This window comes from Impatiens glandulifera, chromosome 4 (assembly GCF_907164915.1).
Source record: "Impatiens glandulifera chromosome 4, dImpGla2.1, whole genome shotgun sequence".
NCBI classification, from domain to species: Eukaryota; Viridiplantae; Streptophyta; class Magnoliopsida; order Ericales; family Balsaminaceae; genus Impatiens; species Impatiens glandulifera.
The window spans coordinates 33,174,819-33,200,197 of record NC_061865.1 but is presented as its reverse complement, the minus strand read 5'-3'; the positions used below and the strand labels follow the sequence as shown (position 1 = coordinate 33,200,197).

The 25,379-nt window shown below is 35.2% G+C and overlaps 1 protein-coding gene across 1 annotated transcript; it reads left to right on the top strand.

Moving 5' to 3' along the window:
* The first annotated feature begins 231 nt into the window (after window positions 1–231).
* LOC124936733 lies at window positions 232–25,379 on the top strand. The gene is made up of 18 exons (XM_047477252.1): window positions 232–484; window positions 1,606–2,095; window positions 2,865–2,956; window positions 7,395–7,559; window positions 7,659–8,061; window positions 13,969–14,087; window positions 14,173–14,245; window positions 14,316–14,536; window positions 14,624–14,668; window positions 15,550–15,634; window positions 17,934–18,125; window positions 18,224–18,318; window positions 19,126–19,216; window positions 19,764–19,943; window positions 20,264–20,377; window positions 20,651–20,821; window positions 24,905–24,964; window positions 25,075–25,379. The coding sequence occupies exons 1-18, from the start codon at window positions 447–449 to the stop codon at window positions 25,186–25,188; spliced, it is 2,748 nt and encodes a 915-aa protein (XP_047333208.1). The 5' UTR covers window positions 232–446; the 3' UTR covers window positions 25,189–25,379.

Here is a 25,379-nt window from a genome sequence, read left to right as displayed (position 1 = left end):
AAAAAATAAAACACCTTTCATGCTAAAAAAAAATAAAATAAAAAATAACGAAGTGTTTCTAATTTAACTCTTGAATGTATTGTGTAAGTTCTAATTATCATTGGAAAAGATAACTAGTAATAAAAAAAAATAAAAAATTACGGTGCATACAATCTTGGTATCGTGCAGGAGTTATACTGGGTCTCGATTCTACACGTCGACAATATATACCAACGGCCACATCTCCGCCCGCTTTGCTTTCATCATCCACACAAATTCAGAACGCTAACTCTCATCAAAACATACGTCTAAAAGTTATCCGAAGTTTTCTTCGATGACCGGTTCGAACTCCCTGCTACTATAGTTAGAGACGGAAAGGAGATAGTAGAGAGACGTGGAGACGACCGTTTCTCGAATTGCCGCTGTTCGAATTCCAGATAAATCCATCTCCTTGTGGATAATAAAAAATGGCACTCGATTGCCAAAGATTATCACTTTCATTCAGGTTTACTTCCTCTCTATGTCTACCTACACGATTATGTTAGGATGGGTACTTTAGAATTTCTGCACTCTGATTGTCAAATATGAAGTAACTACGGTGGTTATACTTTGTAGCACTTACCATCAGAGAGTACTAACTGCGATTAATCGGACGTTTATCTTATATTTTGCTTCATATGTTTAGTCAGCAATCTTAACTATGTCTTAAGAGAAGTGTTTGACATATATAGGATAAATCAGTAGCATTCTAAGATAATAATTGCAACAATCTTTCTGCAACTGGAGTGGCACAAAATCTGCTTGATGTTAAATACAATTTTCGCAGCTGAACTTCAAATGATTGACATCTTGATTTACCGCTTTATTGTAATGTATTTTGAAGATTGCAGCACTAATGTCTTAATCATCATTATTTAGGACATAAATATGATCACATAATATGACTTTTGTCGTAGGTAAGAGTCCTTCTCATTCTCTCTGTACTTCCCTATTAGGACACTCTTCTGATTTGTCATTGTAATTTTGTAGAGGACATCTTACTCTTTGGGTCACATGTTTGAGAATAGTGAATGTGTATTTCTCTAGCCTACAAATATGTCAATAGACATGTAAAGTGCTTAGGTTACTGAAAGCCAAGTACAATAAAGAGCTCTTGTTACTATACAAGATAAAAAGATCAAGTGGTCTATTTGGAATGATTCCTATTTTGGATGTTTATGTGTATGCTTTTAATTCACAATAAGAAATATAAAAAGGTGGAACCATCTCAATATAAGGGCAATAAGTCAAATAGGTATGTCTTATCAAAGAAAGCTTCAAATGGCTCTTCCAAGTTTCTATATGTTAGTCACATATTAAAATATCTCCATTAATTAATTTCTATGTTATATGAGTGAGGTGAAGAGTTCAGTCTCTTGATATTTATCATGTGTTGGGAGTGTTGTCTTTCATGGTGCATACCATGTTCTGGTTAATTGGGGAAATAAAGAATTACTGTCTGTATTGTCCTCATGTAATGATTATCTTTGCATTTATTTTCCCTTTGAAGGTCATACAACCCTTAAAATTTCACCTATCTAATAGCATATTGTAGCAAATAATAATGTTTTTCATCTGTATTTGCAGCTCTTCAAATGCATTGTCTTCACAAAAGCTGATCAGAACCTGTGTTCCCAGAAGAAAGTTGGTTATGTTGGATCATCTGTTATTCAGCTGGGGTTACTTGATGAAGAGATCTTATTCAAGATTTGCTTTCTCAGTGGACAAAAATATGTGTCTTGGTTGCAGATTGGTGGAGTTTACCAGAAGCAATTCACCTGTTTACCAATCTAGGATGCGGTCTTTTATACCCTTAGCTTCCGCTGATGATAATATAACTGTTAATGGAGGTACACAAGTGGGTAGCAGCAATTATGTTAAGGAAATGAAGATCAAACTTGATCAGTCGCTGCAAGGTGAAGATTACAATAATGGTCTTATCCAGTCATTACACGATGCTGCCAGGGTTTTTGAATTGGCAATTAAGGATCACCCTTCATCATCAAAATTGCCTTGGCTTTCAACTGCATGGCTTGGTGTGGACAACAATGGTTGGGTGAAGGCCCTATCTTACCAGGTTTGTAGTGGCTTATATTTGGAGATTCCTAGAAAAAATATATTTTCCAGTCTCTGGTACTTGGAATACAATGTTAGAATAATTCCTCAAAGTTAAGGAATGAACGTAGATGCTTGCAATTGTCAAATAATATACTAGGTCACCTTAGGATCCCATAATAAGATAAAAACAGAAATCTAAGAAATACAAGAATCTGGCCGCCTGGCTTTGTTGGAATAAAAACGGTTACTTGAGAGATATTCTACTGCCTGCTAGTCCACTACTACTACAGTTACTCCATCATTACTAGATCATTATAAAGACAGGGAATCAACTTCCTGCTTTCTAATGGGTACGAAACGGTTTCATCTATTTGAAAGAGTACTACTCTTTGGAGCTATCTCTTTTTCTATTTGCTCCAGCTTCTAACTTGTCTAGGTTCCTCCAGGCTGAGGAACTTCTCTAGTTTTTTTTTTTGTTTTGTTTTCGAAAACCGTCTTCATTAGTTCAATGTCCTCCAAAAGTGGATCATGTAAATTCTTCCCTTTCAGTGTGCTGAAGCTTTGTACTTGAACTGTTTCTTTGAATATTAAATTATATTGTAAGTTCTCCACTTTCTGACTGATAAGAAGGACAGGGATCTTGCATTTTGTGGAGACCTAAGTTCTCACTTTTACCAGTACACCACATATCTTTTAATTTTATTATGTTCAATTCTGGATTTTAGTCTTTATTTTCTCATTTGTTTTCATATGAGGTTTTATTTATATTTGCCGAAGATTTTCTTCAGGCATCTGTGTTTTCCCTCCTGCAAGCAGCAACTGAGATTTCATCACGTGGGAATAGTGGAGACAGGGATGTTAATATCTTTGTTCACAAGAGGTAACCAGCCCCTTCTATTTGAATGTGTTGGGTTTAATGTGTTTTCATTTCTTAATTTGCATGTTAGTATACTTAGAAGATTGGATTTAATTTGGTGTGGGTTACATTTTGATTATTTGGTAGGAGGAAAAAAATGTTTGAATTTGATTCACGATGGTCACAAATGCAAGAGCTAAATTATATTTGAGAAATGATTTCTGTAGATAAATGGAGTCTTTATTCAAAATCTCACAATAGGATTGAGAATATTGATACCAAGTGAGTCCATTGCACTTTTTTTAGACCAGGGTTTTTCCCTTGGAGATGAAGTTCTCATTCATAAAGTATTATTTTCTTACGTTTTTAACACGGTATCAGTGCTTTAGGTTAGGATCTAGTGTTTCTTCTGTTTCCACCACTGACGGGTGCCATTATTTTCCATCAATAGTGGAGATGCCTCCTTTCACTATTTCTTTTCTCAATATTCCCTATTGTTTAAAATAATGTATTATTGATTTTTTGCTTATTCTTGTACTGATTACTGGACATCTTTCTGCCGCAAATTAGTCTATCTTGTGTTGGTTAGGTCCATTTTTTTCACAACCTTTAATCCAACTTCTCTCTCACCAGTGCTGGAGAATTTCATATGTTTGTGTCCATTTTGTTTTACTTCCCTTCATGTTAATTGATTGCTGATTGTTCATAGCCAACATTCTAAGTGTTTGCTGATGGCAGTAGCCTCTAAAGCCTATGATTCCTTCTCTGTACTGCATTGATCCATGTACTAGTCTTCTGTGCCTATGATTCCTTCTCTGTACTGCATTGATCCATGTACTATTCTTCTGTCATACCTTGAAGTAGAATTATGTATAAATCTTGACATAAAGGACAAAAGAATTATATTGAGATGAGGAGTGAAAAATCAAAGAAAGGAGATAGAACCCTAATTGCTAGGGTGAATACAATGGGGAGGAGAGAGAAAAACTCTAATAAGAATTTTCAACTAAAATCATTTCCTATCTATTCTTAACAACTAATATTATATTTAATTACTCTATCAATAATTTCCACTTCCACCATAGTGTAATAGCCCTAATATTCTTTTCCCTTGTATCATTACCCTCTCCTTCACTTCGTTCGTCCGTGAACGACAATAGTCGAAGGTTCCGCTGAAACACTAAAACATCTGGTGGCTCTTCGAACCATATGAATTGCCGAAATTGCTTCTTTAGGCTATCTGGTGGTTCCTCAAACCATATGAAGTATTTGCAACTCATCAACGACTCATGACCAAAAGTTCTTCGAATATAACTTTTATCATTTGGTGGTTCTTCAAACCACACAAAGTATCCAACTTTTTGTCTTAAATCATGAAATGATTGAAACAGAGGTCGTTGGCCAAGATTCGGTCTTCAAGACTCTCAAATGCATCAATTGTCAAAGCAAATTGAGCTATGCCTCGCTCAACTTGATCACAATCGTATGTATCAATTTATGTTGATTGCACTTCCTGTTCGTTAATCACCTTTAGTGGCATCTCGTTTCCCAAGACTAATTTTGGGACTTACAAGGAAATAATTGACAATTTTGCAGTACCGCATATCTCTTCTCCAAACCCGAGCGAACTCCGGGCGAATATGAAGCGCATGGAAATCGTCGCATTTTGTGTCGTATTCCACTTGAGTCTCCACTTTTTCTTCATCAACACTTGTTTGTTGGGCCACTTGAGGAACCGGACTTGAGGTCTTTAATCCGTCAACATAGTTCTGTTTTTTCTCTAAAACATCCATCGATTGTTTAAGAGTTTCGCCCTTAACATTGTTTTCTAATTGCATAATCACTTTTTGCATTGAGGTCAACATTTCTTCCATTCGGTCGAGTTGCTTATCATTTTGATCCAATCTTTTTATCAATTTTCTGGAGCTTTGAACACATCTCTTTTAGCTCGTTTTTCGTTTCGAGTTCCGCCATTTCCGACAACTTTAGCTTGGGAAACTTGCCTTTCAAAAGAGTCCTCTCAACAGAGCACCTGTCTGTTTCTGTTAAAGTCAGTGATAGAATTTTCAACATCAATGCAACAGATACACAACAGAAGCACACTTATTCGATGCCTATAACATCTCCAGCCGAACCAATTTCAACTTCATCCGACTTCCACGTAATAATCAGAAATCTCAAACTAGTTCAGATCACAAATTCTCAAAATAATCTTGTGTTCTATTTCTGCTCTAATAGCTACAGATACACAGCAGAAACACAACAATATATCACAGAACACACAGGTGATACTCTATCTAACATGCATTTATATGCTCATATTTTTTTCTACTATTCACGGTTCACCATTGCTTGAAGCATCTATTCGAATTCAATTATTAATTTTGACAAAAAAAAATTTGCAAACCTGGTGACATTAACTTCACAATGAACCAGTTCTTACGGATGAAGATTTCCAGCCTTTATGATCGACAGAAAAGCACGTCGATGATATTCCGATTGGAACTAGATTTCTACGACCGAAGTCAGGTCAGTCAGACGCTGATTGAGCTTCAGAACAGTCCGAACCAATTTGAAGAAGGTAAGTTCAGCCGCTTGGTTAATTCTTCGAGATCGACGCGATATCGTCAAATGATCGTAATGCCGCAATTTTGCTAATTATTCGCGATCGCGCGACCTACGTTGTTTTTCGCTAACTGTTCCGTCTTCTTCGCTGCTTCTTCTTCATCGTCGATTCTCTTTTTCTGTTATTTACTCAACAATCTCACAATCGCTTCTACTCTGATCGGAATATGCACATTTTATTGTCTTTGAATTGCAGTTTTCAGTTCAAATTTCGGATGAACTCATCAGTATTAATCCAAAACGATGCTATGTGATACCAATGTTATACCTTGAAGTAGAATTATGTATAAATCTTGAACATAAAGGACAAAAGAATTATATTGAGATTAGGAGTGAAGAATCAAAGGAAGGAGATAGAACCCTAATTGCTAGGATGAATACAATAGGGACGGAGAGAAAAACTCTAAAAAAAATTTCAACTAAAATCATTTCCTATCTATTCTTAACAACCTATATTATATTTATATTACTCTATCAATAACTGCCACTTCCACCATAGTGTAATAGCCCTAATATTCTTTCCCCTTGTATCATCTTCTTCTTTTACTCTCCATTTTGTTTAGGGTAATGTCTGATAGATGTTAATGTCGTTATAAGATAGGAATTAGAATAAACAGTTAACCTAGCTTTTGAAATAGGGATTGTACTTCGAAAAAGAAAGATAGAGTATGAGTTGAGATAGAAGAATAAAAAATTGTATGATGATCTACAATTAATGATTAAGAGAGAATAATAGAACACAGATAGGTTAGAAGAAGAGATTGATGATATGAGATTTGTTAGGTTAAACCTTCAGAAAGAAATAATGCTAAATTATCTGATGATATTCTCGCATTCCTTCCTTTAATATGTCAGTAACTGCCTTATTATTGTGACTTGACTACCAAGTAAATATTAAAAAAAATAGATGCTTGGTTTGACCGCAAAGTAATTATTAACATAAAATAGATATGTTCTATTAGAACAGCTTATTCCATTCCAGTCCTGACTCAGCTTTTCAGCCATGTGAGCCTCTATTAACCTTGAGAACCTCTCATATAATGTTGCTATTAGCAAATCTAAATCTTTTGGTTACTTGAATTTGAGGAGAATTACTGCTCTAACCCAACCTTTACCACCTGGCCAAGCTGATGCATACATAATGGGACATGCCAATCTCCTAAAGGAACTTTAAGCTGAAAAGGGAGGGATATCTAAGTGTTACTATTGCGGGTTGCGTGTTGCCACATAACATGTTTGTGTAAATTTTAAATATTTAGTAAGCATTCCATTCTCTGAACTTACCATCTCCATATCTCCAACCCTTCGTCATTGCATAGTTAATTGCTTCAAACATGAAATAATGAGAATGAAATCCACCAATGTTTTTTTTTTGTTTATAATGTATAATCATTTATGACTGCATAATTCATGATTTTGTGTCATGGAGTAATATGATCTTCAATACTGAATATTGAGGGAAGACGAAGTATAAAGAGCAATCTATTTCCAATCGAAGTCGAATACCAGAAGCCAAAATTGGAATTCTGTAGACACTTATTGTTTTCTTTGTTTTATTTTTTATACGAGCTGATTTGAAGTTGGTTAAAGAGTCCAATTGGCAAATCCTAATATGTCATTAAACTGAAGTTCAATAAAAGACGACTTCATTCCAGGCAGATCATTCTGCTTTAGCAATGTGTTCTATATAATTCCATGAACAAGTCTATTACTTCTTATCCCAGTATCTCTCTTAGTTCTCAGTGTCGGATTTTAATTTTTTCTTAATATCTGATTTTTATTTCTTTTTCCATGTGATTAAGTTCTTCAGTGTTATTTAATGATTTTATTACTGCAGTTTGGTACGGCAATCTGCTCCTCTCGAGAGTGTAGTGAGAGAGAAGTTATCAGCCAAGGAACCTGATGCTTACAATTGGTTCTGGTCTGAGCAAGTTCCTGCGGTAGTAACTACTTTCATTAATTACTTCGAGAGGGACCCACGTTTTTCTTCCCCAACTGCAAGGTATGTCTTTCATCATCTCTGTGTTTCTTAATACACAAGATCAATGTGAAGCGATTATTAGAACCATCTCATAAGTCATTACTACTTGATTTTTGATAGTTCTGTCAGAGGACTGCCCTCAAACTTAGCCAATTCACTTCATGCAAATGATGTATCACTGCTCATGCTTGCACTGAGATGCATGGCGGCCATCACGAAACTTGGTCCAACAAATGTTTCTTGCCCACAGTTTTTCTCCATGGTACCTGAGATAACTGGTTCCTTATTGGGGAAACTAGTGGATGTCATTCCTATCCGCCAAGCTTATTCTGTTACAAAGGATATTGGCTTACTCAAAGAATATCTAGTATATTTTGGGCCTCGGGCTGCAGCAGGTAGAGGTAAAACAGACCTGGAAGTGGAAGAGACTGTATTTTGGGTTGGTCTTGTCCAAAAGCAGTTGCAACAAGCCATAGACAGGGAGCGAATATGGTCTAGGCTCACAACTTGTGAAAGCATTGAGGTATGCAAATGTTTATTCATAGCTGGGATACATATGTTTCTATCGTACATATGTTTTTGAATAATATTCATATATTTACAATGAGAGAAATAAGACCGCCGGATTGGTCACAAGTGGGAACGACACTCCAAACAATGATTGAAATATTCAGCTAATTGGTAGTTTCACTACAATGGTGAGAAGCCAAGTGGTTGACTGCTTGATGTTTTCTATACAGTTTCAAATCTAATGTCGCCCATTTGGAACTTAAAACAACTTGTTATCATTCTTTCCATATACGCCTTGAACTTATGGTTGAACGGTGAATGGTGTTACATAAATCATGTTCATGTTGATACACTCACATATGCTAGATGACAAGGTTCACCTTAGATTATAACTAGATTATGAATAGCAACAGTAAGAAATAGTGAATAAATCACAAAAAGAATCACATTATATCTTGAAGCCATGGATTGGATGTCTACTAGTAAAATGTTGGGAACACATACACACTCCTCATGTAATAACCCGCTTTTAAAATAAAAGTTGGACCTTTAAAAGAAACATTGACACATCTAACCATATGGCCTATTGTCAGTTTGGTAGATGAGTCTGCATTTGATTTGTTATTTTGAGAACCATTATGTCAACGATTCTTTAAACTGAGGTTTTTGACCTGCCATACATTGTAGATAAGTTACAACACTGGTTGACAACTTTAGTTTTATCACATGTCTGAAGGTGATAAACTGTAGACATAACTTGTTGTATTCCCTGTAACTTACACAACTCTTTCCAGAATGTGTCGACAAATATCTTGTCTCGATAACTATCAATGGTAAGTGGCATGCCATGAAGTTTGAATACCTGATCGAGAAATACTTGAGCCACAGAGCTAACATTATAGGGATGACTCATGCTAATAAAATTAGTCATCTTGGAGAGTATCAACAATCACAAAAATGACCCAATGTCCTTGAGATTTAGGTATCCCCTCAATGAAATCTATCGAAATATCACTCCAAATAGATTTAAGAATCTCTATAGATTGAAGAAGTCATTTCTGTCGATGGTGTTCTCATTTCTGTCGATGATGTTCTCATTTATGTTGTTGACACTCTAAATAATTTCTAACAAATTCGCGTCCATCTCTTTCTATGCCCTCCAATAGTAAGCCTGTTTTAACTTTTGATATATAACTGTAAAATTATGCAATTATTTGCACTCAACATGTTGAGTGTTGCCAGTCTTTACCTTTATTACACTCAATGTCCTTTAAATATCTAGATTTCTCATGTAAACTCCAATCTCACCATCTAAATAATATTATCCCTCTTTCAAATTTCTACATGGTATCAGAGCAGGCTTTCCATCTTGAAGAAACATGTTCACAATTTTCTGCTGCTCCTCCAATGGTGGAAATAGCCATTAAAGGAGAACTCAAATGATTATATTATCTCATATTTTCTAAGTATTTTTTTTATCTCTATTTTATCATCTACTATGTTAAACAAGTGGGACGTCATTTCAAAACTGCACTTTATATCTCGGTCGAATCTGTACATCTTCGTGTCTCGACAGATTTCTTCCAACATTTCATCTGTCCAAAAGTTATCACTTTTCACTTCAAGAGTTGCACGAGCCATAGCAAGTGCCAAAAGCCAAGTGCCAAGAGCCTAGAGTCACTCCTCTGACGAAATGAAGCATGGCAACTAGTCAAATTGAAAGAATGTCATCAACATTTTCATCTCTTCGGCAACATCCTCTCCACTATCATAACTTCCTAAGGCTTTTCCTATTAGGTGACTGACATTCTCACCAAAGCTTTTCCCAAGTGGAATTTCGAAGAACTATGTGGCAAGTTGGGTACTCTCAATATATTTTACCTAACTTGAGGGGAGTGTAGAATTATGCAGTTACTTGCACTCAACATATTGCTTTGTTTACACTCAACATGACATGTTGAGTGTTGTTAGTCTTTACCTTTATTACACTCAATGTCTATATCTGGATTTCTCATATAAACTTCAATCTCACGATCTAAATAATGTTATCCCTCTTTCAAATTTCTACAATAACCTTGATGCCAGAACATCCTGATATTATGAGAACTATACGTATACAATATGTAATCTAGGGTTGACAGTATCTTAGTAACTGCCGATAAGATGAGAGATTAGAGGAGTAGAGAATGAGAATAATTGCAGATGTGCAATTGATAGGTTGAAGAGATTGAATTAGAAGAAGAGATTAGACGAGATGCAGAATGAGAATAGGAAGAGTTAATCAGGGTTACCTGAAGAGTCAATTCATCAGTCGTGATTTCTATTCCAGTTCAGCAAGTATTTAAGGCAGAATCATTCACCCCTTTACAGGACTCTCTAACTGCCTTTGCCAGCTGGCACTTCTGTTATAACTAATGCAGTTACTCAACTGCTACAAGACCTTTCATATGCTGTGTAACAGCTTATTCCAGACTAAAAAACCTGCTGTGTGAATACAGCTTATTAACAACGAAATTACCGAAATTACCGAATTTGCCGACTTCGTTAACAATCCGTCGACTTATTAAGGGTTAGAAAACCTAACCATAAAATCCTCTCGTAACATTAGCCTCCCCATCAACACTTGTTCGCCCACGAACAAGTTGATTGAAAGATGCTGTGTCTCCCCCGTCAACACAAATTGAGGATACTTTGTCATCAACCATGACTCTTCCTCCCAGCTAGCATCATCATCTGAAGCGTTAGACCACCTGATCAGGAATTGTCCCATACTGACTCCATCCTTCCAAACAATTCTCTCATCTAGAATTGTCACTGGTTCCACAAGGCTGTCCTCTTGTAGGATAGGAATATGAGGATTGACTACTGCATTTTCCCTCGTAAAATTAGCCTCCCCTTCAATATTTGTTCGACCACGAACAACACAATTAAAAGAAGAAGCCAACTTATTTCCAACAAACCAAAGTTTTGGAAATTCATGTTCCAACCAAGATTCATTCTCCCCTATAGATAATAAATGAAGGTTTAACTGACACTCCCAAGTATCTGGTGGCTCTTCAAACCACACAAATTGTTTCAAAATATCTCCCAATTGTAAGACATAAGAACAATTGCAAAACTCTGCATCTGGTGGTTCTTCAAACCATAATAAGTATTTGCATCTCATCCATGTTTTATGCCATAAAATTTTCTGAAAACAAGATCCAACATCTTGAGATTTCTCGAACCACAAAATCTGGACACAATCTGGACTTGGCGCTAAGTATGCTTGAGAAATGGGATCAAGACAACATCCTATCTTCAAGGCCCAAAACATCTTCAAATATTTCTTTAAATTTTACTTCTCCCAAGTCAACCCGATAATGATCTTCTTTTCCAACGTAGGTTGTCTTCGCATTCTCTTTGTCGTCGTACACTTGTGAGACTTGCAAATAAATAATCGAAGAACTTGATTTATCGTAGATTTCTTCATCGAGACTGAGATTGTCGTGTTTGATATCATGAGTATTTGAAGTCTCCATTTCTTTTCCATAACAAAAGTCTTCAACAGGAGGTGCGTCTTCCACTTTAGAACAATCATCATTAAAAGAGGTTTCGTCTTTGTTTAGAGCCGAATATGTCAATGGGGAAGGCATCGATTGTGAATGTGTTAATGTGGAATGTGTCGATTGTCCAACATCTTCTACAGGTTGCTTGTCATCTTCCAGTAACTCATCGGATTCGACTATCAATTTTTGACGATCGTTTTCCCACTTTTGCCTTGTTATTTCTTCATCGATCTTTTGTTTCTGTCTTTTAATTTCATCAGCGATCCTCCATGATTTTAACAAGTCGGTTATTTGTTGACACTGTTCCACGATTACCTTCCACGGTTCTGGTTGCACTTTCTTTTGTATATGTCGTGGATCGTCCCTGACACATGACCCAAACTCACGTCGCAATAGTTGTTTTAGCTCTCTCCACGTCAATCCTCTGCTGAGAGTTTTCATGACCACATGTTCCCTAAGCCATCGTAGTGCCTTTTCCCTCATGTGACTTGTCGCAAGATGAACCTCGTCTTCTTCAAGTGTGTTGTTAACCCGAAAAAATCTTTCTGCCTCATAAATCCAGTCTTCAACATCTTCGACATTTTCTCCAAAGAATTTTGGAAAATTCATTTTGACAACTCACTGCACTTTATTCATTCATACGCATGACTATGTTTATGATTTTCATTCAACAATCCTTTGATACGTGTTTCCACCATATTGCCAAGAATGTCGCTCTGATACAAATGATATTATGAGAACTATACGTATACAATATGTAATCTAGGGTTGATAGTATCTTAGTAACTGCCGATAAGATGAGAGATTAGAGGAGTAGAGAATGAGAATAATTGCAGATGTGCAATTGATAGGTTGAAGAGATTGAATTAGAAGAAGAGATTAGACGAGATGCAGAATGAGAATAGGAAGAGTTAATCAGGGTTACCTGAAGAGTCAATTCATCAGTCGTGATTTCTATTCCAGTTCAGCAAGTATTTAAGGCAGAATCATTCACCCCTTTACAGGACTCTCTAACTGCCTTTGCCAGCTGGCACTTCTGTTATAACTAATGCAGTTACTCAACTGCTACAAGACCTTTCATATGCTGTGTAACAGCTTATTCCAGACTAAAAAACCTGCTGTGTGAATACAGCTTATTAACAACGAAATTACCGAAATTACCGAACTTGTCGACTTCGTTAACAATCCGTCGACTTATTAAGGGTTAGAAAACCTAACCCTAAAATCCTCTCGTAACACATCCTCCTATTGAAGAATTATGCATAGTGGATATTACATATGTTCTAAGATCTGCTTCAGCTCAAACTATAATGTGACATCTTTTCTTAATTGTCCATTAATGAACAGGAATCCTTTTACCCCATAAGGATTCACCCCAGTATGTTAATAATATTCTTCAAATTCTCTTATTGTTCCAAGAGTTTGTAATTGTTTCATCAATATTGAAAAGAATTCAAACCACAAAAATTGTCACAATTGTTGACCATAATAACAATTACGAAACTTTGCATCAAGTGATTCCTCAAACCATAATAAGTACTTACATGTCCATCCATGTTTTATGCAATAAAGTTTTATGAAAACAAGAAAACAAGATTCACCAAGAGAATAATTGCTCATATGTTTGTATAGGTTATGCATATGTGATACTATAATATTTATTTTGTCAATGATTCATAGAGGAAGACTAAACATTTTCAACATTTCCCACATTGGAAGTTTAGAAGAATTTGTTTAGTTATGTATAGTCATTTTCTCTTCATCAATAAGTGTATAGTTGAATAATTAATTATTTAAAGTTGCTTTGGTCCAATCAATTCAGTTTGGACCCATCGGATAAATCTCTCTCGAAAACGCCACCAAACTGGCTGAGTTCGATTTTGGAATTTACTTAATTGATTTATATTCGGAATAAGGGTTCTTCATGTTAGTTAGCTCACCCCTAATGCCAGATCAGGATGGTCTTGATGAGTGGTTAATCATGCCCTTTGCTTTGTCCAATGCTCCTACTTCAGAAATAGTAAGACTTTCATTAGGTATCACTAACCATAATTAGCTCGTTTGATATTTTCTGAGACCATACTTCTAGCTAGTGATATATATCGAGTTGAAGAGGGTCTCTTAGGTTTGATACCACATTGATATGAATTCGTCTTATGTGATTTTCCCGTTTCTAATTGCAGCTGCAGTTAATGTTTTATCAATTTATCTTGATTTTAGAAGATTCTTGTTTGTACAAAAAGAAATCAATGAAAACATGTGATAATGCATATCTGACAGTGAAAATTATTCTTGGTAGTATATTTGTGCTCTTTGTTTTTGCAAATCATCAAAGATTCATATTTTCTAACTTGGTATTTGGTATAAAATAGGTATTGGAGAAAGATTTGGCCATATTTGGCTTTTTCATTGCTTTGGGGAGAAGCACAAAATCTTTTCTACATGCAAATGGGTTTAATGTTATGGATGCATCTGTAGAAGGCTTTCTAAGGCAAGAGGGTCTTATTCATTATCTATTTGTGTGAACAATATTCTTCAATGATGCCTGCATGATTAATTTTCCTCTCATGAAGCAGGTATCTTATAGGGGGGAGTGTGTTGTACTACCCTCAGCTTTCTTCAATAAGTTCCTATCAGCTTTATGTGGAGGTTAGTGTTATTGCAGATCATCTACTAAAGTATTTTGCTAAAAGATGCTGACAAAATTGCCATTCTTTAGGTTGTTTGTGAAGAGCTGGAGTGGCTACCTTTCTATCCTGGTTTTACTGGTTCATTAAAAAGCAGGCATGTCCATAATAACAATAATGTGGGACCCCCAAATTCTGAAGCACTCCTCCAAGTATTAGATGTTTGCTCTCATTGGATACAGAGCTTCATCAAATACAGCAATTGGCTGCAAAATCCTTCAAATATTAAAGCAGCACAATTTCTCTCTTATGGGTAAACATATGGACATTTTAAATTAAATTAAACTGAGTTGCATTAATCTGGCGGTGTGCCTGATTGTTTTACATATTGATTGTCTAGGCACAACAAGTTACAGGAATGCATGGAAGATTTGGGCATGCAGAAGTGAGTTGAATGAACCCGAGACACTATTTTTCTATTAATGTCCATGGAGACTTCTTTTAACATCTAACATACATTTGCAGACTCACAACTCTCTGAAGAAAACAATGTCCCATTCTTGCTATAAACAAACACATAAAAGAAAAAGGTGCTTTGGTTGTTTAACACCTTTCTTGTCAAATACAACAAAAAAATTGTTTGGGCTATCTCAAACCTTCCAAGGATCTTCACAAGCATGTGCTTCAGATCCTTATTTCACTTTGGATTTATAGATATCTTTGCTTGCTACTGTGTCTCATAGCCATATTTGTATTTCTTGTTAAATCATCATTCTTGATTATGCTGAATGACATGTTTGGACTTGTTACACCTCAAAGTATTTACACTCTCTATAGTTGAACATATTTCCAGAGGATGGAGATACAACAATGATCTAAGTGCTCGTCTCTGAAAGATTATAACTCTGTGAGATACACTTGATTGGAACTTGATTCTGATCATGTTAAGAACCATGCCAAAACTTGGGAAATGTTGTTTTGATAACTTCCTCCATTCACAAATGAAAGGAATTTCATGTTAAACTATGAGAAGCTGATGGGTGATGACTAGAAATCCTCCACATGAAAGGGAATTTGTTCTTAGTTCATGGTTAATCTTCCCTTTGTGTACTCATAAGAGAGAAGGAATCTTGTCAGCTATTAGGAATCAATATATGGTTTTATGTATCATTCTCTATCATTTCACTTTCTCTATTGATTCTAGTTCTTCCTCACATATTTGTTTTTTTATCATTTCTATTTTTCAATATGATTGACAAGTAAATGTTGCATCTATTTTGAAGAAAAAAAATAAACAACTGAATGTGGAGGGAATATTTGATGCAGGTACAAACTGAGGGAGAACAATCTTACTAGAAATGGAAGTCAAAAATTTATTCCAATTGAAGCAGAAGCAGATTCTTTTGACCAGGTTGGAGTTAGATGGTTTCACACATTTCACTTTGAAAGCAGTTGCTAAATATGTTCACACTTTTCCATTTACAACTTGATCAATTTCTTCTTTAGTTTTATCTTGGTAATTTTATCTAGTTCTTTGTGGGTTATTTTTTAGCAGAAAAATAATTGAACTGTCATATATGATAATTGATTATGCATACTTGTGTCAGCTACTATCATGTCAGCCATGCATGTAATGTTTCATGTTACATTTCTGGTTGTACAGTTTCAGACGGACTAACATATTTTCTGTTCCAAACTAGGACAAGATGTTGACATATGTTGAGAGGACAATGAACAAATTTCCATACTTTTGTGCTCTAATATTCCAAATGATTGAAGGATAAACAATTTTCAGTACTCGAAAACTCGTGTGATACACTAGTGTTCATTTACAAGTTGCCATGAGTTAGTGTCCCTTCGCTGTTTTCCACAATGTATTTTCTTGTTGGGCTTTTTGATACATAGAAAACCCAAAATGCGATCTTGAACACTTGGCATGTGGTACAATGGGAAAGAGTTTTAGGGTTAATGCCCTAAGGTGAGATGGAAGTGAACAGTTGAGAAGTCTACTGTTAAGATAAGTGGCGGGAATAAAGTGACTGTTATTAATAGAATAGTATAAATATAATATTAGTTGTAATGTGTAGAATTAAATGATTTAGTTGAAAATTCTTGTTAATGTTTCTCTTGATTGTATTCTCCTTATTATGTGGGGTTCTATCTTTCTCCATTAATTTAGCTAAGAGTTCTTTTTTTCTCTTCGTTTCCAAATTCTAATTCTCTTATTCATGTAATTTCAAGATTTATGCATAATTCTAATACCATGTATATCAGCATGTTTGCTAACTTCTCCTCATTTCTTCTGCACATAGGGCCTCATTTATAAATCACCTTAAGCAGCAATCCATCCCCATATTCCCAAACGATTATGATAAAATAAAAAGTATAATGGAGCCCCACCATGTTATGTACTAGGCTTCGTGAGTTGGGCTGGGCCGGTTGGCCTAATTAGACACGGATTAGTCTTTATTTTTATCCATAACTGGCTCAGGGCTTAAGATCAAGGGGAAATCAAAGATGTTCTTCTTAGAAGATGTCTCAAACTCTTAGGCTCTTGCTAATAATTTTGGGATTCCATATCCAAATCCATCTGTCAAATTACGTTTGTCTCCTCTTGAAGCTAGAATTAGAAATAAGGATATTTGATCATGGTTATTCAGAAAATAGTACACGGGTTGGCCTTTTGTAAGACCAAATTGCTTTCAAAAGGGGGAGATTGGTTCTTATCAAAAGATTTTTGTCAACTCTCCCCACTCTTATGATGTCCATGTTCTTTCTTTCGAAATTTATGGCGAACAAATTGGAATCACTGTTGAGGAACTTCATTTGGAGCAACACCTGTTATTCCTGATTGACTCATCTTGTTAAATGAAGTATCACAAAGAAAAAGAAGTAAGATGACAGTCTCAATATCAAAGACCCCTGTTGAATATTCGTCAAAGTCAGAAAAGGAAAGAAGCCAGTCCAAAATCAATTCACCCATATTTGAAGCCAATCATCATTAATTTGAAGATTTGATTCTGATTGGTCTTATTTCTGTTTTGGTTGTATATTCTTACCATGGATAGGATTCTTCTCTATAAATTGTAAGTTGTCAATGCACTTTGCTTTCACACCTCTTTTGAAATGAAAGTTGACTTTTGAGAAAAATATTAGTATTATTATACTTAACCTTAGATTATTAGAGATGCTGTAGGGCACCTATGTTACAACTTCATTTATGTTATGCAATTTGAATGATATTTGTGATATCCTCTCCTCTTCAATTCTCTTTGGCTTCTCATCCCTATTCTTTGTCCAATGAAATTCTAGAGGTATGTTACACTTTGCAGTCGTCTTTTTTAGTAAATATGGAACCTTATGATACCAAATAGTTGTGTCCAAATTGTTAACTTCCAAGCCTTTGGTGTAGCAATAGATATCTGTTATTCTTGTTGAAGCATTTGCACTTCTATACTAATTAATCCTGGGAAAAAAACAGGTGTTCTTGTTTCATGATTCTAATTGTTGTTAATTTTTCTTGTCCCTTAAATGCACCACACTTCAGGCACACTTTGTCAACTTTTTCATTGACTTTGAGTTCTCTATGCCTTGAAGGGACTAGTGTCTCTCCCCTAGTTCTGATAAGAGCTAGTGAACAATGGTTTAGACCTACACAATTATTTAGGTGTTTCCAGTGTGTCAGTATTTATTCTGACTTTTCTTTATAGGTTCTAGAAAGTGTTGAAGGAGCATTGCTGAGGTTGGAACAGTTGCTTCAGGAGCTGCATGTTTCAAGCTCTGGATCTGGCAAAGAGCACCTAGAGGCTGCTTGTTCTGATCTGGAAAGAATCAGAAAACTTAAAAAAGAGGCTGAATTTCTTGAAGCATCTGTCAAAGCAAAAGCGGCTTCCCTTCTTCAGGTGTATTTGAGTCTCATTTCTAGTTTACCTTTCAATATCCTTGTTTACCAAATATTATCAGTTGTAATCCCATTTCTTGTTGTTGGAGGAAATAATAGGTAGATGAAGACGCAGCCTCCCCATCTTCTATTATCAAGGAGCAGAAATATTCTGATGGACAAGGCTGGAGAAGGGCTAGTGTTCAAAACACTAGGTAAACAATCTTGGTGTTGTTGAGCCCCAATGTCCGTGCATCCTTTTATGTTGGATTTGCACTTTTTTAATGTGAACATTAATATTTTTCTTAAAGCTATAGATTTTACATAATGAAAATTAATGATCAGAATAAGAACAAAAAATTGTAGATCCATCAGATATGAGTGAATCTAGATGTAATATTCAAGATCACTTACAAAAGCTCCATAATTGGACTAATTTTTAATTGATATGCTTAAATTATGCTCATGATTCTTTTTTCTAGAGGTAAAAAATTAACACAATGGATTACTATAACATGGTGTAGAAAATTGAGCTCTTTAGAGTGAAGATTGAGAGTGATAATATTGTTCAAATATGACTTATTATTTCCATGAGAGATGTGTAAAATATAAAAAGACATTAATTACTATAAAAGTAAAGAAATGATAACAAGCAATGTGTTGAGTATAAACAATGTAACATGTTGAGTATAAGTAAATAGTACCAATACCAAGGATGAGATAGAGATAATTCTACACATGGTTATAAATTGTGAAGTTTCATCACTTTTGTTAAAGCCTTTTTTATTAAATTAGAGTCGAAAAGTAATATATTGATATCAAGAATCAAATTTCGTGTCAGATAACAATTAGGTTATATGTAATCCTAATGTGCAATCGAACAACAAATTAGAACATATTAAGCCTGACTGATGCTTCTTTAAATTATAAACTTGATAACTTTTATGAATCTTGCTGAATTAGGATTTTCGGTGTACTCGTATATCTTCCAGCTGAACTTGTCTACAATTTTTGCATTCCAGAAATAATAATAAATCTCAAGGATTATGGAACTTTCTTGTGCGCCAGCCAACTAAGAAGTCTGAAGCTGCTTTGTCATCTGTCAGTGGAAGTGTATGTCCTCCTTGTGCCTCTCATTTTATGATACTACTGTTTCTTCTTCTTTCCACATTCATCTGAACTCAAGCGTACACTTTACAGTCAAAAGTAATGAGGCAGTACATACCTATAAAAGAAAAGGAATGAATGCTGGCTCATTTGATATTTTTCCTGCACATGAAGTATGTTGTTTTTACATGATAATTAATTATCGGGAAATGGGTCATTCTTTAATGTCAATGAATCTGATTCTGTTAATTCTTACTTTAAATTTGATTGTTATCATTATGTGGTGTATTTTAATACAAACTATAGTTCCTAATGATGCTGTCATATTATTCCAACTGGGATCAAGAGCAATTTTATGACGTCATATTTATTATGTGGAACATATCTTAGTTGTTATTGGCACAAAGTCTCCTTTCTTTTCAACCCGAGTCATGTATTTGTTGTTCTATAACAACCTATTTGATGATTCCTATTGTTAGAAGTGTTTAACTTGTATTTTATTTATTCTCATACCTTTTATAGATAAACATTTCAATTTGGTTGAAATCTGTAGGATGATGACCCCCGTGAAGAGAAATTGGCTGCTCTGGATGCAGCAAACTTAGGGTCAAACGAAATTCAACGATTTAAACTCTTGAGAGATGAACTTATTGAACTTGAACAGCGAGTACAAAGAAGTACAAACCAATCTGAAAATGATGAGACATCATTTAATCAATCAAAAACTACCCAGGTAAGATGACAAAATTGAATATTATAATAATTTCCTGCTTTAGCCTGGTTTGTAAAAAAAATAATAAAAAATGACCCCTTCACCTACACCTACACCTACACAAACACAAATATATCCTTTATTTAATAGTTGGTTATCATTGTGAAGGACGTTGGCTAAAGCAGAAAGATGATAGAGCTGATCTACATAATAAATAAGATTTTTCAAAAAAGATAAAAAAAATCAAAAATAAATAAGAGGACCTTTAATTGTAGCTTCATGTTTGAGTACACTAGATCTCCTTTTTGTTTGGCTTTTGTGCATTTTATTATCTGTTGCAGGATGAAGTTAAGTTGGAAGGAGGGTCACTCAGTTATGCTGGAAATGAAGTCTCAATTCAGAAGAGGGAAGGTTTTATCCAAAAATCAGTGGACAAGCTCAAAGAGGCCAGTACGGTATGGGACTATTATCTCAAAGACTTTATAGCCTACCTAGTTCAAACTGCAACCTTTTTCTTGTTTTATTAATTAGTCAAATATATATTTTCTGAACCTATCCTGTTTCTGGATTTTGCATTCGGGCGTGTGAGGGGAAAGGAAATCCTAGTATAATCTAAGATACTAACTAAGAGATGCCTAGTTCTAAACAGAACAAATCAATGGTTTGCATACCTTTCTTGTATAGTTTATCAAGAATTGCATAACTGACAGTTTATTTTATATGAGCAGGATGTCTTTCAGGGAACTCAGTTGCTGGCTATTGATGTTGCAGCAGCTACGGGCTTGCTAAGAAGGGTCATTATTGGGGATCAATTAACAGGGAAGGAAAAGAAGGCTTTGCGGAGAACCTTGACTGATTTGGCTTCTGTAGTCCCCATTGGCTTTCTCATGCTCCTTCCTGTGAGTTCTTCTGTTTTTTTTCTCTTTGTTGGTAATAACATTATTATTTTTGAATAAGGGTCACTTGGTATATGTTGTACACACAAAGAACAAAACAATCAACACAAAAGCAAAAACTTGTAGCCACGTCAACATATAAAGGTATAGAAAAAGTAATCTAATTCATTTTTGTAAAAGACAAAGGATAGCTAGTTTCTTCCAAGATTCTCAAGAAAGTCAATATGATAGCTCCACCAGAGTTAATAGATTTGTATTTAATTGTGAGATAGATAGATAGAGGCAGACTTAGTCTGATGATTTTATTGTATATTACACTATTGATTGGTTAGGTATTTATACAAAATACATGAGTTATACAAGGAAAATAAATCAGAGTGAAATCGGTGATTGATTGACTAATGTATGCCATTTGATCAAAATGTTTAATTAGCCCTAATAATCTTTTATCATGCATAACTGAGATTCCTTTCCTCATTTGGTTGTTTACTCCTTTATCATATCTATATTGTCCCAAGTTGGGTTGTACATGTATAAACCCAACTTGCCTTTAAGTCTTTAACCTGGGTCTTGTAGCGCCTTGTAACTTATATAAGCTACTTGAAGCCTTCAAGGACGTAGGATAGTTCCATGTTTTAGTTCACAATGTTTTCATGTATGAAATGTCTGCCAATTTCATTATGTTTTATTTTATTGCTGTGTAACATATACAGATACGCCTGATTTAATGGGCCGGGCATTAGTAGTTAATTGGTTTATTCTAGCTTTATTATACATAAAGGTGTAGAATATTGAGCTCTTGAGAGTGAAGATTGAGAGTAAAGAGTGATAATATTATTTAGATATGACTTATGATAACAAGCATTGTGTTGAGTGTAAACAAAACAATGTGTCGAGTATAAACAAAGCAACATGTTGAGTGCAAGTAATTGTACAAATACCGAGGATTAGATAAAGATAATTATATACTCCCCTCAAGTTAGATAGTAGATATTGATAGTGCTCAACTTGTCACACAATTCTTCGAAACTTGACTTGGGAAGAGCTTTTATTAGTATGTCAATGTCAGCCACTTGATTGTATGAGGTAACGTTTTGAGAAATGAAGTGATGATCAATTTCAATGTTGGCTCTACGGCTTAGTTGTCATCACCCGTCAATTGAATTGGTACATTATAAGGCAATCATGACTTTTCAAGAATGCGACGTATCCAAATTCCTTAACAAATTCCGAGTGCAAGGAACGATACTCGGCTTCGGCACTACTCCGAGCGACACCATATTGTTTCTTGTTTCTCCATGTGATGAGGTTGTCCCATACAAATTAACAATATCAGGAGGTGGATTTTCTGTCAGTAATGTCACCGACCTAATCATCATCAGTGAACACACAGATGTACTAGTCGTCTTTACTTGTGAATAGAAGAATGTTTTCCGGAGAGCCTTTTAGGTACCTTGAGATCCTGAAAATTGTGTTCATATGATCTTTTGAAGGATAATTAATGAATTGGCTAACGTTCACTACGAAGCCAATGTCGGGACGAGTATGAGATAAATACAAGAGTCGCTCCACGAGTCGTTGGTATCTACTTTTGTCAATTGGAGTATCGTCTTTGTTATTTCAAAATTTGTGGATCAAGTCCATGGGGTGTCGGTAGCCTTACATCCAAGCATGCCAGTTTCTTTTTTGTTTTTTTCCTTCCGAAGTCGCAACTTCATACGCTTCTTAGTATATTTATATTTAATATATAAAGAAATGAAAGTAATTAAGTCCTTGTGAATCTATTTATTTCCAAATCTACTCTGGAGGACATCGTCAGCATAGTGCTCACCTATCAATGGAGACACAGACTTCTGGTATAGATACTCTTTCACCTGTAGCAGAGGTTCCTTTGACGGCTTCTGAGACAAGTGCTCTTCGCAGCTTGCTAGCCAATTATTTTACTATTGAAAGTGTTAGTGCGGACGGGTCCCTATATTTCACTATGAATTAATAAGAATAGTTTGGATTATTTGTATGCAACGCTTGGGTAAGATGATCTAGTATTTCGGCACGTTTGTTTGAAAGAGAAGTTGAATAAAATGAAACATTCTCTATAGGTGGGTTATGTTGCAAGATGTAGAGTCTCGAACATAACTTATCATTTTTATCCGTCCTCTCTGTTCTCATATCTTGAAATGCATAACCATTCAAATAGAATTTGGTAAGATATTTTAAATCACGACAAATATTTCTAATCGACAATAGATTGCAATCAAGATCTAGAATTTTCAACAAATGTTAGAGGTTACGTATGCCTATCCAGTTCTTAGAGCTCTTGCAGATGCGTCATTAGCCACGTGGATGGTGGACAAATGATTTTGTATATGAAAATTATGTAGCAGAGATATGTTTCCCGTTCTGATGCTCCTAAATCGACATCCAATCTTTTGGGTTAGATGTACTTAAGAGAGCGTTAAACACATTGGGGGCAACTAGAGTTGATTGTGCCACCAAAGTTAGTTGCGATAGTGTGGTTATTACCACTAATGGGGTTAGCGGGGAGAAGTTGTCGTGGCGCTTCCAGTTATACATTGAACAAGGCAGGCTGTCAGCAGGAAGTAGGGATGGTTGCAGCGACAATGAGCAACAAAAAGGAAGGAGCAACGACGTCGTAAGAGGAAAGACATTGGGAAGCTATGAGAGAAGAGAGAAGAGAGAAGAGAGGATGCTGCCGAGGGGATGAAATGTTGATGACATTATGTTACGGTCCCCAAATAAATGTTACGGTCCCAAAATAAATCCAACACCCTCCAACAGTCCAATTGAACACTTGGGCTAGATATTGTTGTGCGATTTCTGTTTTCAATTCTAAAATTCTGTCTTGTTTCACTTTTCTGTTATTTCACCAAACTAATTTATGTTATGTCCCTAATAGTTGTTGTAACAATAGCAACGGAATATTTTGAGAGAATTCAGCTACTATATAATGTTGATCTCACTTCCCCAATGACTATGAATGAATATATGAAAATGTTTGTAAAAGTTCTTAACCCCAATTGTATTTTCTGTTTTGACTATTTGTCTTGGACTGTTAGATATATACCAACAGTATTCTTTTCTCATCCTTGTTTCTTTTTCTCCCCTAATCTTTAAATCTTCATTACATAAACTTTTCCGCTGCACTTTGATCAAAGATTTCTCACTCGGTCCTTGAGATCAAGAACTCTAACCCAGTTACAGATTAAGTCGTAACACATTATTTCACTTCAGCAAGCGCCGGAGTGTCACTATACCCACTAAGATTTCTTTTTTTGGGTGAAGTGCGATCCACGGTGGTATTCTAATTGATGATAAATATATGCGTAAGGGTCTTATCTTAGTTAGTTGATGTCGTCTGTGTCTTAAGGATGTGGAGACGGCCCTTCATCTCCACTTACATTGTAAGAGTGCGCAAGTATTTTGAGTATTACTGATATTCATTGGGTTATGTTGGGAACTATTGGTGCATGTTAGGAACGTGGATTGAGGCAGTTAGATTTGCGGGCTTGAAATAATGGGGTTATATCCCATTATTTTCTGGTGGATATTTGGTTTAGAACTTTTAACAATTTTAAACGACTGTTGTGAATCCTTCACAATGCTATCATCCTAACATTATATGAGGTTCGATGTGAGAAGTCGACAAATTCAGTCGGAGAGCTCATTGCCCTTTTAGAAAATCTCCGCACACGTTAATTTTGTATTATTGTGATTTTTTAATAAATGTTATGCTTTTTAGGTTGTGTTTAGACGACTATCTATTTCTTAATAAAATGTCATAAATCATTTTTAAAAAAAAAAATTGTCCAAATACAATAAAATGAGAATGAAATCATTGATTGGTTTCATTTTTTTATGTTATTCTCATAAAATCATTGATTGATTGTTGAGTTTTATGCTTGATTGGTAACATCCTCGCAAATATCTCTAGTCCAACCTCCCGTATCTGTTAGTGAGAGAAAAAAACTGATCTAAAATAGATGAATCCATTGCTTTTATCGTCCCCATGAAAGCAGAACCATCTATCTGTGTTTTTTACATCATTTAACAATTATTATTCTGTAGGTTACTGCAGTTGGACATGCAGCCATTTTAGCTGCCATTCAGAGATATATGCCTGCATTGGTAATATTAATTCTGAACCATGTATTTTCCATTACATATTTTACTTATATATCTATGACCTGGAATAATAAATGTAGCTTACACTTTTCTTTTTTAATGTTCTTTGATAGATTCCTTCCACATATGGGTCAGAGAGGTTAGATTTGCTCAGGGCACTTGAGAAAGTGAAGGAACTGCAATCCATTGAGACACTGTCAATTGAAAATACTGAGACACCTGAGTAAAATAACATTAAACATACAATCCATCCAGCCCTAAACACGACATGAAGTTTCCACGCAGGGGTTGGTGTTGTGTTAAAGCCAATTTACGTTGTCATTCGATTGTCTGCATTGTGTAATATTGTTAAACATGCTTTGTGGTATCATCACAAAAAGATGAAACATAAACATTTCCATACATTTCTTTTTTCCTA

Coding starts and splice junctions, on each gene's coding strand:
- LOC124936733 (XM_047477252.1), top strand. CDS start 447: ATGGCACTCGATTGCCAAAGATTATCACTTTCATTCAG. Junction 2,957..7,394: donor AATATCTTTGTTCACAAGAG/GTAACCAGCCCC, acceptor TTATTACTGCAG/TTTGGTACGGCAATCTGCTC. Junction 14,088..14,172: donor TCTGTAGAAGGCTTTCTAAG/GCAAGAGGGTCT, acceptor CTCATGAAGCAG/GTATCTTATAGGGGGGAGTG.